The 12,499-nt window shown below is 33.1% G+C and overlaps 1 protein-coding gene across 4 annotated transcripts in view; it reads right to left on the reverse strand.

The window, feature by feature from the left end:
- NBEA (neurobeachin) overlaps positions 1-12,499 on the reverse strand; it is a 774,301-nt gene that overhangs the window by 524,488 nt on the left and 237,314 nt on the right. For all 4 annotated transcript variants that reach the window (XM_030922219.1, XM_030922217.1, XM_030922221.1 and 1 more), the window contains exons 26-29: positions 11,830-12,010; positions 9,708-9,838; positions 6,795-6,902; positions 1,384-1,552 (exon numbers count right to left, since the gene is read on the reverse strand). In XM_030922219.1, coding sequence (XP_030778079.1) covers positions 1,384-1,552; positions 6,795-6,902; positions 9,708-9,838; positions 11,830-12,010 — 589 coding nt within the window. The remainder of the gene's footprint in view (positions 1-1,383; positions 1,553-6,794; positions 6,903-9,707; positions 9,839-11,829; positions 12,011-12,499) is intronic.

The following is a 12,499-nucleotide window of genomic DNA, read 5'->3' on the forward strand; positions in this document are numbered from 1 at the left end:
CCACTGAAGATCCATGACAATTCTATATTACTGCAACATGCAAACAATACTAGCAATAACAAATGCATTTCTGAAGAAAAGAGGTTAAGTATTAAGAGAAAGAAAATAATACACTTGTTAAGCAGAGTAATTCCAGCAACATACACAGAGACATACAAATACACAAAAAATCAGAACTAGAAGGTTCACTACACTATTACTTTTTGTACATATAATGGATATAAAAGCATTAAAAATGAAAAAGAATTAAGATGATAAGTCTGTGTTTTAAATGGTGAAAAAACATGAACTGGAATGGTAGGATGATGTTTAATCTGAAGAATAAAATTAAAAGCGAAAGTATATTATAATGAAAAATTCTCATGTTTATGTGTTAAAAGTACATGTATCATGCAACAGCAAAATACTGTAGCTGAAACATAATCCATATCTACATGACATCAATAAAAGGTATATGAAATATGATATGCTTATGAAAAACAAGATGCAGAGATTTGACCACCAATTTCTACTCACTTTTTAAAATATCCATTATATTTATAAATCATATGCATTTATTTAGGAAAGAAAATTTCAACTACAAATTAATCCAGTGGTATATGAAATAACCATTAGGTTATCAAGGTCTCACTGCAAACAATAGAGAAACAACCTTGATATAAACACCTGGAAGGAAATGACAGTGATAGGTGTCCAATATTAAAATGTTAGTTGCCGGAAACCGTGTTTACGCTGTTCAAGTAGAGTGGGCAAAGCTAGTAATGCAAGAACAGATGTAACATGAGCATTTTCTGCAAATGAAAAAGGCAACATGACCCAAGGTGGTTCATTGTTGTCCATGTTAACTTTCCACAAGTCTTTGATTTTAGTTGAGGCCACTTTGGTATAAAGTTTAGAACATATGTTTGATTATAAATCACTGACAGAATATTTAGATACTGAATTAACTATATACAGCTAAAAAAGAAAAAATCTAACTTCTGAGCTTGGCTATAAAGATGTGTATTTTGACTTATCCTTGGCATTAATAACTCTATAATGACTTTCTACTTCCATGTTCATAAAGGTTAAAAAAGTTATATATTTAAAAAGTAGGAGTTACTTGCAATATTAAATAATGGTATAAATTAATGATTTATATTAATAAATGAGAAACACTGAAACCAAAGCTGTACTAATAAAATGAGAATGTTGCAACTATATAGAAATACCATTCACACATTTTCATGGAATTAAGGAATACTAAATTAGCATTTCTATACCAACCATTCATAAATATTTGAGGTGATTATGAAGAGGTCCAGTTCAAATCTAGATGTAAAGGTGGAAAAAAAAGGAGATACATCATGGTGAAAATTCAAATAATTATACAATGTTAAGTACCTGTACTTGTTGGTGAATTTATTTCTTGTCTGATGTTTCTACCTGGTTGGCTTCCAGTTCTTGTAGTCTCTCTCTGAGGTTCTAATATGTCACGGTACTTGGAAACCATCAGAACCGAAATGAAGTAAACAACAGCCAGAGCTAAGAACTGTGCCTGTTTGCTATCATCCTATGAAAAATGAAAAGACAGTGTTAACACTCTAACTTTTTGAAGTATAAGTTCTTAAAGCACTAGAAACTGCTATTTCATTATGTTTACGGAGGCAAAATATGATACGTAACTTTTATGAAAACCTGCTAAATATATATTTCTATTTAATAAGTATTATTTAACTACAAATATAGAACTCCCAAAATATATCACGTATAGATTGGAAAGTAATTTCCAAAAACTAGAATATTAAAATTTTATTATTTGTCCTATTTTGTCCATTATTATCTACTACTTACATAACAACATGGTATGTGTGCTTATAAAATACATAGATGGCACAAAGTTGAAAAGAATAATTTAATGTCCTGAATTTTTTAAAAATCAAGAGTTTTATATATTATAACTGAATAAAATTAATAGGATAAAACTACAACTAAAATACATATAAAATCCTAGCATAACTGGAGCAAGAGACTATATGAACACAAAACAGAGGAGAAATAAACAATGGGGGAGCATTAAACATGAATTTACATAAGCTCAATATGAGCCAGAAGTGTGATTATGGCAGCATGAGAAAAAGCTAATTCAATCTTCAATCATATCAACAGGTAACGTTTGACAAATCCTTCTAGACACTGGCTTACGCAAAGATTTCATGACCAAGAACCCAAAAGCAAATGCAACAAAAACAAAGATAAACAGGCAGGATTAAACTAAAGAGCTTCTGCACAGCAAAAGGATCGGTCGGCAGAATAAACAGACAACTCACAGAGTGGGAGAAATTCTTCACAATCTATATATCCAACAAAGGACTAATAGCCACAATCTACAAGGAACTCAAACAAATTAGCAAAAAAAAAAAAAAAAAAAAAAAAAAAAACTCATCTAAAAGTGGGCTAAAGACATAAATAGACAATCCCCAAAAGAAGATATACAAATGGCCAACAAATATATGAAACAATGCTCAGCATCACTAATGATCAGGGAAACGCAAATCAAAACCACAATGTAATACCATCTTACTCTCCCAAGAATGGCCATAATCAAAAAATAATAGATATCAGTACAGATGCCATGAAAAGAAAACACTTCTACACTGCTGGTGGGAATGTAAACTAGTACAACCACTGTGGAAAACAGTGCGGAGATTCCCTAAAGAACTAAAAGAATTATAATTTGATCCCGGAATCCCACTACTGGGTATTTACCCAGAGGAAAAGAAGTCATTATATGAAAAAGATACTTGCACATGCATGTTTATAGCAGCACAATTTTCAATCGCAAAAATGTGGAACCAGCCCAAATGCCCAACTATCAATGAATGGATAAAGAAACTGTGGTATGTATACACTACGTCAAACTACTCAGCCATAAAAAGTAATGAAATAATGGCATTTGCAGCAACCTGGATGGGACTGGAGACTATTATTCTAAGTGAAGTAAGTAACTCTGGAATGGAAAACCATCATATGTTCTCACTCATAAGTGGAAGCTAAGCTATGACACAAAGGCATAAGAACGATACAATGGAGTCTGGGGACTAGGAGGGAAAAGGGTGGGAAGTGGATAAGGGATAAAAAGACTATAAATTGGGTTCGGTGTATATTGCTCAGGTGACGGGTGCATCAAAATCTCATAAATTGCCACTTAAAGAACTTACTCATGCATTCAAATACTACTGTTCCCCAGAAACCTATGGAAATAAAACATTTTTAAAAAAGAAATAATAGTCCACTATTCTGCACAGGAAAAATGACCTCTAAAACACTGCCAATATTTCAGGCTCCTCATTTCCAAACTCAAAGATAAAATGGAGTTTTCCAGAGGAGAACAGCAAATGGTAAAAGGTCTGAAAAAAACTGGCTAACTCAGAAAGCGACGACAGTTAAAACACTGGCTGTGATGTGGTAAGTGAGATAACTTTAAAATAAGTATGCTTTCCAAAAATATAACAAGCTGCATGTAACCTTGAGAGCTCTATTCAAAAAGCCTAGGTAAACTTCCTTCAGGGAAATAATGATAAGTATCAAGTCTAAATTATGTGACCTCTAATACACTAGAGTATATCTAGGGAATAAAATGTGAATCTGTATTAAGCTTCTTTTATAAGCTAGGTAAAACTGATACTTTCAAACCAAAACTGAAAGCAGTTACTGTGGCCCACAGATAATAGGCAGAATAAGAAATAAGGAAAACAAATAAGCAATCAATTATAGTAACTTGATTAACAGGCACTTTATATTTATTACTTCATCTAAGCACAGTGCAAACAAAATTCATAATTTATGTGCATTTGTAAGCAAAAAGCAAATAAGACATATTTACTGATGATTTAATAGTGTGAAACAGTCTGACTAACGGGGAAAATGACCAAAATACATAAAATCTGTTCCGAATTATTCTCAATTTACTATTTCATACATTGTGGGTTACAGTTTTTCTACAGATACTTTGTCTTACAAACTGTTTAAAATGCATATTCTTTGCATTAAAAGCTGATAGGATAAACACAGAGAGAAGTGAAGAAATCAAATACCTAAGCAGTTATTACAAAGGAAAATGAAGCACAATCAGATTAAGAAAAGATACTGACCAAGAACTGATTCACACATTGCTCAAGCTGTGACAGACCATAATATCCCACAATACTTCTATTTCTAACACTAGAAACTCAGTACCAGGCAATCAGAAGGCATTCAACAAATATGTGTGGAATGAATGACTGAATGCCAACTACAGAGTGGTAGAGCTGTAAATAACAGACACTAAACTGCTGTCATAGATAGACGAAAACCTCCTTTATATATGGCACGAAAAGAGTTAGCTTTTTTTTTTTTTTTAATCCAGACATCCTAGTCAATTGTGCTTCTTATTTCCAGTTCTGTCAATATAGATAGAGGCTAAACATCTGGGGAATGACTGAATTTTGGTACAAACTAATTGACTTGCTCAGGTATTTTATTACTGAGAAGACATGAGCTGTATAATGTTTCTCCTATCTGCTTTAAGTGTTGCCATGGTGCACCTTCCCAACAACATCAAGGTAATGTAACTTGTGTTAATTGGGTTTATATTATGTATCAAGCACTAAATCCATATTATTCTAAGCTTCCAGTTAAGGGTTAAGAAAAAGTTAAGACTCAGAAACACTGAGACCACACAACTGGTATCAGGTAGAGTCAGAATTCCAACCCAGATCTTTCCAAAGAATTCTCTTTTCATCACCATATTTCACAGATATAACGACTGCTGGGTTATCCAAAATATTTATGAAATATCCATGAATTTAAGGGAAATGATCATCATCTACCATATAACCTAATTCAAAATTTACTAACAAGTTAAACACAATGTCACCCTTAAGAGAAACTCCTTCCGTACGTTATATGTTACATCTGACTGTGCCTTTGGAGGTGAAGATGTGCTCCATGTTTTTAATCATTCATTAATTTAAAAAAAAATCCTTTCCACAGCACATTTTTTTCATGAAGACTATTCCCATTTCTAAATGGTTAAACTGTCAGTAAAAATAGTATCTTCTTTCCAAGCTTAGATTACAGTTTAGATTACAGTGAGTTCTTATATTGTGGTTTTTATACTTTAATGTAGTCTCCCTTTTAAAAAATACCTTCCTTTTTTTATTAATTATAAACACAATATAGGTTTATTATAGAAAATTTAAAACTACAAAAAATCATTAAAGGATAAAGAAAAAAATAAAATCTGTTTCCCTAGAGATGATCATTGGTGGAATACTGGTATATTTTTTCAGTCTTTTTTAAAAAATAAAGATGCACATATGTACGTACATACAATCAGTATATGTATGTAATACTTGTGTAATAAAAGTATTTTTACATGCTGTTGCTTTCTCTTAAAATATATCATGATCATTTTCCCTTGTCATTAAATTTCCTTCAAAAATATGTGCTTAAAGGCTGAATAGGTCACTGCCGAATGACTAGGTCAAGATTTTTTAGGCTAAAATTCTATTATTGGATATTTATAATGTTGCCAAATTTCCTGTAGACATCTCTGATGAAAACATTAAGTTAAACAAATTCTGACTAGAACTACTGGGTTCTAGTGGTTCACTGGGACATCAATATTTGTAAGAGTTTTAACCATATCGGCAAAGAGCTATTTGAAAGCTCAAACACTAGTTTGACAGAGCAGGTTTTGCTGCACCCAGGCAATGGGTATTATCATTTAAAATTTTTTAGTTTATTTAATAGCGAAAAATATACCACTCTTGTGTTAATCTGCATTCTGTTGACTACTAGGGATATCGAATTTTTATCATGTTTGTTGCCTTGTGTCCATTGCCTATTTTTCTGTTGGTATGTTTGGAATTTTCCTAGCATTTTATAAATAATATATATTAAACAGAGTGACGATTTTTCTATTGTACATTCCTAACATACTGCATTATTTTATATAACCTAAACATATTTCAATCATTTTCTAAAATACAAAGCATGCCATTCAATTTACTGTTAAATATAAATTTCAAATATAAACTTTCTTCTACATTTCATATAGAATCAACTAAGTAAGAATCATCAACTAAAACAAGAAAAACAGAATTCAAGGTGGCTGGTTTATAATAACTATGTTAAGAGATGCTGTCAGCATTGAATCTGATGTGAAACACCGTATATGTTTCTATGCAATTTCTGAAAAGGCCAGTCTTACTTTTACTTATCTGGAGTAACTGATCCTAAGATTGGAGGGTTCCATGAAACCTCTTTAGCCTATCTTTTCCCTTTAGCTTTATTAAGCTATCTATCTAACTCCAATTCCGACAGATACCTGTATTTTTTAAATACAGATTATTCTTTAATTGCCCCTCCTCCAAAAGCAATTGTCAGTAACACCTAACGAATTAATCCCTTTCATCCATAATGTAAGGAACATTAATAACAAAATTTTAGTACCTGGAAATGGAACAAGGAAAACGAACAAAGAAGTAGATGTTACAAGATAAAATTAATTATAATTTTTCAGAGCTAGTCCTATTCTTAGTATGCAAGCAACTTACATCAAAATTTCAGGCCACTTTTTAAAAGTAACATTATCAATAAGCTTTCAGAGAAAGCTAAGGTTCAACCATTTTATAATGAGAAGTACACAATAAACCAACAATCCCAGATACTAGGGAATGTCATTTTCATAAGCAGCTTTCTTATAAAACGTATTTCATAAGAATGAAGTAGAAGGTTTATTTCAGGGAAAGCAATCATGGATAACTTACCACATCCCGAAAGACAACAGCACGAAGGCGATTGATATCAACATCCTGAAGAAGTCTATCAGGATCCTTAATAGGAGAAAGGTTACCTGGAACATTTTCCAATGGAGTCTTTAAAAATAAAAAGAATTGTGAATAGATAATATATTACAGATAATATATAGAAGTATCATTTCTTAATTCATGCTAAACTGGCCACATCATGTATCTCCTCCTCTCTGAGTTGAGATTTATTAATAATAATCCTCTATTACAATGCACATTTTCTGTTCTCTACTCATGTCATGGTTTCCATACTAGTATTCTTGTTCTTTACTGGCACAGCTACCCTATAGACTCACAAAGGCAGGTAAGATTGCGGAAGAATAAAGATTCATCTTGGACTTCAGAAGATTTCCTGAGCCTCACTTTCTCTACCTCTAGTTAACAAATCTCTTTGAGTCTCTGGGTTCACTTATCCATCATGCATTCTTTAATATATGAGATTATTATACTACATTACTATATGAGATTTTATATGTGTAACCATTTCATAGTCCAAGGCTAGAAAAGGTAAGATTTAAAAAAATCAGTCACGGCCCATTAAAGCTGAAAGACATTAAAGATTGTTACCAACAAAACATTTTATAGTTAAAGGAACAAACATCTACAAATTTCAGGTAATCTAGTCACATAGTAGACTACCAAGTGAACTAGGTTCCCTGGAACTCAATCAAGTACTTTCTCACTTATACAGTGTGTTTAAAATGGTATGGATTAAATTAGATAACATGTACAATGCAAAATACAATTCCAGCCCATAAGTACTTGTTGTTACTCTAACAATGAAAAATAAACAGGGTACCTTCTATTTCTCAATGAATGTCAATCATGATATTCTACCCCAAAATTAAAATGTTTGATTACTTGGCAGCACACGATAGTAAAATATTTAAAGGTTGATAGTATTTGGTTTCCATTACAATTCCAAAACTTCTGGCTATATAACCATCGGTGAGAAGTTAACCTCTCTGAACCTTAGCTACATCATTTGATTTAACAGACTAATAATATTTACTACAGGGTGGTTAAAGAAAATAATACATAATTTACAGCATAAATAACACAGACTTTAAAATTAGAAATATTTTCTTTTCTATATGATGTATTTCTCTACCCCAATCTAATTTGATCCTTATAAAGACAACATGATAGGAAAAGCTTGCGTAATTGTTCCTTTTCACACAGTATAAAAATGAGGTCGCACGAAGGTATGGAACTCATGCAAGATACTTGCAAGAAACTTTCCTACTGTAGTCCCAGCTACTTGGGAGGCCAAGGCAGGAGAATCGCTTGAACCCAGGAGGCGGAGGTGGCAGTGAGCCGAGATTGCGCCATTACACTCCACCCTGGCAACAGAGCGAGACTCTGCCTCAAAAAAAAAAAAAAATTACTCTAAAGTTACAAGGATCTATAACACGTAGACACTGCCCTCAAGTATCTATCTGTCTACTATGCCTACACAAATGATATGAGGCATTATTGATGATCCATTTGTATTTAATTTCCCAAGCAAATAAGAGCACTATGGGGCCGGGCGCTGTGGCTCAAGCCTGTAATCCCAGCACTTTGGGAGGCCGAGACGGGCGGATCACGAGGTCAGGAGATCGAGACCATCCTGGCTAACACGGTGAAACCCCATCTCTACTAAAAATGCAAAAAACTAGCCGGGCGAGGTGGCGGGCGCCTGTAGTCCCAGCTACTCGGGAGGCTGAGGCAGGAGAATGGCGTAAACCCGGGAGGCGGAGCTTGCAGTGAGCTGAGATCCGGCCACTGCACTCCAGCCTGGGCGACAGAGCGAGACTCCGTCTCAAAAAGTCCTGTGAGCAGCAAATAATATACAGTCAAATTACAAATGTTCTCTGACAGTAGTGAAAAGGAAAAAAGCTACAACACTGCAAATAACCGACTAATAGGATAAATATACGGTCAGTCTGCTTGCCATCTGCAGAAGTTTAAAGCAACAGAACTTTAAGATGAATTAAACTTCTATTTCACACCTTCACTTATTGAGCAAAAAGTTACCGTATCAACATTAAACATGTAATTACAAGTATAATGAGTGATAACAGACCTATGTAATTTTATGAAAACAACAAACAGAAGAAACGACCCTAAACTGACTGGGGTGGTAGCGAGGGTGTCAAAAAAATTTTCCTGAGAAAATGTAGCATTTAATGTAACCCAGTAGTTGCACAGATTTTAGCTGGATAAAAAGTAAGGATGAATACTTCATGGAAAGGAAATTATATAAAAGTCTGAGAAGTTAGGGGAAATCGCTTCTTTTGATGAACTGAGTGAAGTCTATGGTATGACTAAAACAGCACAAGCAAGGGTAACAGCACAAGCAAGAGCTGCTGCCGGAGAAGTAAGCAAGGACCAGGCACAGAACCTCAGAAAGCATGTTAACGAAACCGGATGTGACGCCAAGGGCCAGCTAAGCATATGATAAAGAGAGCTGATTTAGAAAGAAAATTAATAGTATATTTCAAAATACTCCATTCATTGAATGGGGATTCAATGAGTTTTTGTTGACTATCATGCCTACCCATTTAGAAGGAGAATTACTCATACATTAAACTCTGTGAAAATATATGCTATTAAAAATAGAAATAACTGTTTTTAGTGCTAATTATAATATTTGTAAGAACTTTATCAAGTAGAAATTGTTAGTAACTTCATTTAATAACCAAAACACACAAATCTCAGAGAAGTCAAGTAATCTTGGTAACAAAATTGTGAAGCAGCCTAGAGCTGCCTGATGAGAATGCCCTTGCTCTCTATCGCTGAGCAATACCATGGCACTTTGTTCTCATCAACTTAAAAAAGACTTTTTTCAGGTCAATTATATGTGACCAAAAAAAAAAGTTTACTTACTTTCGAAGCTGCTGTGGCAGTCACACTTTGGGGAACTTCCTGAGGTTTACTGCTTCCATGGGAAGATTTATTTCCCCTGTCTCTCTGTCTTTGCCGACATTCTAAACAGTTTCTCACAGCAACACAACAAACTATTTAAAAATTCAAAAACATATTGTTAATATAAATTGTTGACTTTGATATCCTGGAAAAAGTTGCAAGTTTATTTCTTCTTCCCTTTCTTTCCCCTTGCTTCATAAATTATTAATCTTAAAATCAACTAGAGCAATAATTTTTAAAATTATGAAATATAATAGTGAAAGTACCTAAAAAATATACATATAGCTAAAAATAAAACAAAATACCCATATACCACCAGCCAGCTGAAGAAACAAAACACTACCAGAGGCTCTGAAACCCCCAATGTATCCTTCCTTATTCTGTTACCTTCTGAGCTTCACAGTTCTGAATTTATGGATCAATAAAATTTTTTTAAACTAAAACTCATATTTGATTTAAAAATTTAATAAAGCTTCTGTCCTTAATTTGACTATCTTGTCGACTCTACTGAGCACAACTTCCCATTTCGGTCAATAATACAGTACATCTGTATACTCAAGTATCACAGGTCCCCAAATCCACCTTCCTTCATGTTGGGAAAGTCTCTGGGCTTTGTCAATAAGCATTCAATATGTACACATTTTTATTTACTCATTTGTTTTAAGAAGCAGTAGAGTACTGTGACAAATAGTACAAAGTTTGAAATCAGACCACCTGAGTTTGAATCCTGTATTTTCCAGTTTGGAGCTGTGTGGTTTTAGGCCAGCTGCTTAAACTATCTGTGCCTCAGTTTTTGCACATGTAAAATGAGGATGAACAAAGTAACTGCCTTAGAGGGCTGTTGTGAGGATTAACTGAATATCCAGAAAGTGCTTAGAGCTATAAATAGCATAGGAGGTAATATAAAAGTGTTTTATTCTTATCCACTTATAAAAGTTTTCTGGGGTTGATGAAACAACTCAATGTGTATTAGGATAAAAATGAAACAGGGAGTAAAGTCTTGGACTATATTTAAAAATAAAAGTGCAGAATAACCAAATAAATGCAGGTTTCAAGACATTGAGCCATTTTAAATATATATATATCTCTTTCTCACACAGTTCATTTGGCAGTTCTTGTTATACATCAATGGAAATGTCCTTAATGGCCCACAGTCAGTTACCCCACACCTCTTGGTTGCCAGAAAGATCTTAATGTGGTCAATCTTTCTCTTAACATGAATACAAAACGATTCCTCTCAGCTTGCCTGTCTTTAAATAAATAATATGAAACAAACTAAAAAACTAGGTTTCATCCCACCATTCTTAAACCAAGTCTTTGTTCCTTTCTTGAATCAGAAACGAATTTTTGACATAATCTTTAAAAGTTATGGGTGAAAACAGTACATATCAGGAACGTCCTCTCTATTTCATGCCTTGCAGTTCTTATGTCCTGTTCATGATCTAAGGCAAGTACAAAAAGAGCAGTTTTCTGGTTGTTTTGAAAGTCTAAATAGTGTCAATAAACGTTCCTTTTAAGAGAGGTAGAAATGGTTCTTACCTAAAAAATTCATTCAGATTTACTAAGAGGTTTCAGTGCTAAAGTTTCACTGCCTCACAGATAAAAAGTGAACAGCATGGGTGTAACAATGTTTATTAGGGATATTTGTTCACCCCAAGTAAGATTAGGGTAGTTTATTTTAACCTTCTAGCATTATGTGTATCTGACACGTTTGTGGGGCCAGGACACTACCCTCAGTATTAGTTTACCAAAATTGGATTCATAAATGGATTTGCATTAAAATCACTTCAACGACAAATTGATAGTCTTATTGATTTTGAAAGAATTTCAAGTATATTTCACTCTTGATTTCAAATTATGAACCATCTTTAAGATGATCAGTTCTGTGAAATCTCCAACGTGAAGGCATAAATTTTTTAAAATTTAGTAATTCTGATTAATTATAAAAACAATCTCCATATCTCAAGATAATCTCTATATTATAAAATCAACTTATATCATCAATATTTTATGTACCATAGCACTTTATAAAGCTGATCTGTAGATAATTATTTGACATGCATTACTGTTTTAACAGACTTACCTAATCTTAGGCACTGTCGCATTAAACCTCCAGAAGACATGTTTTTCTCAGCTTCAATCTCACTAAAATTTAGAGAGCTTGCAAACACAAGTACATCAACCATAGCCATCAGCCGGCTGAGGAAAGTTACTGCTGTCTCAGCTGACATGCCTTGTGTCACTTCAATATTTTCCAATTCCGTCTTTAGAAAAGTAGAAGATTTAAGTCTTGTTTAAAATTTGGAAATTTGGAAATATAATACATATACATACATACTACAGGTGAACACAAATTTAATATATTTATCATATTTTATTAATAAAATAAAAGATCAACTAATTCCATATATCACCAGAGCTGGTTACCGAATTTGCTTACTTTACCTATCAATTATCCTTGAATAAAGGAAAAGCCCATTTTAAAATCAACATTAGCTTTAAATGTCTTTAGTTATAAAAATGACATTCTAAACTTAAGATTATTTCACAAAGATATTTAGAGAGAACCACATATATGTACTTATACTAGTTTTGTTTTGTAATTTATAAAGATTTTACATTGATATTTCTTTCCTAAAATCTTCATTCCCATTAATAAAAATATATGCTTTAATTTTTCTTTCCTATAGATGTATGATGAATAATAGGGAAAATATATGGTAATTTAACTTAGTATCAAAATGAGATAGCTG

Source organism: Rhinopithecus roxellana, chromosome 18, assembly GCF_007565055.1.
Source record: "Rhinopithecus roxellana isolate Shanxi Qingling chromosome 18, ASM756505v1, whole genome shotgun sequence".
Lineage (NCBI taxonomy): Eukaryota > Metazoa > Chordata > Mammalia > Primates > Cercopithecidae > Rhinopithecus > Rhinopithecus roxellana.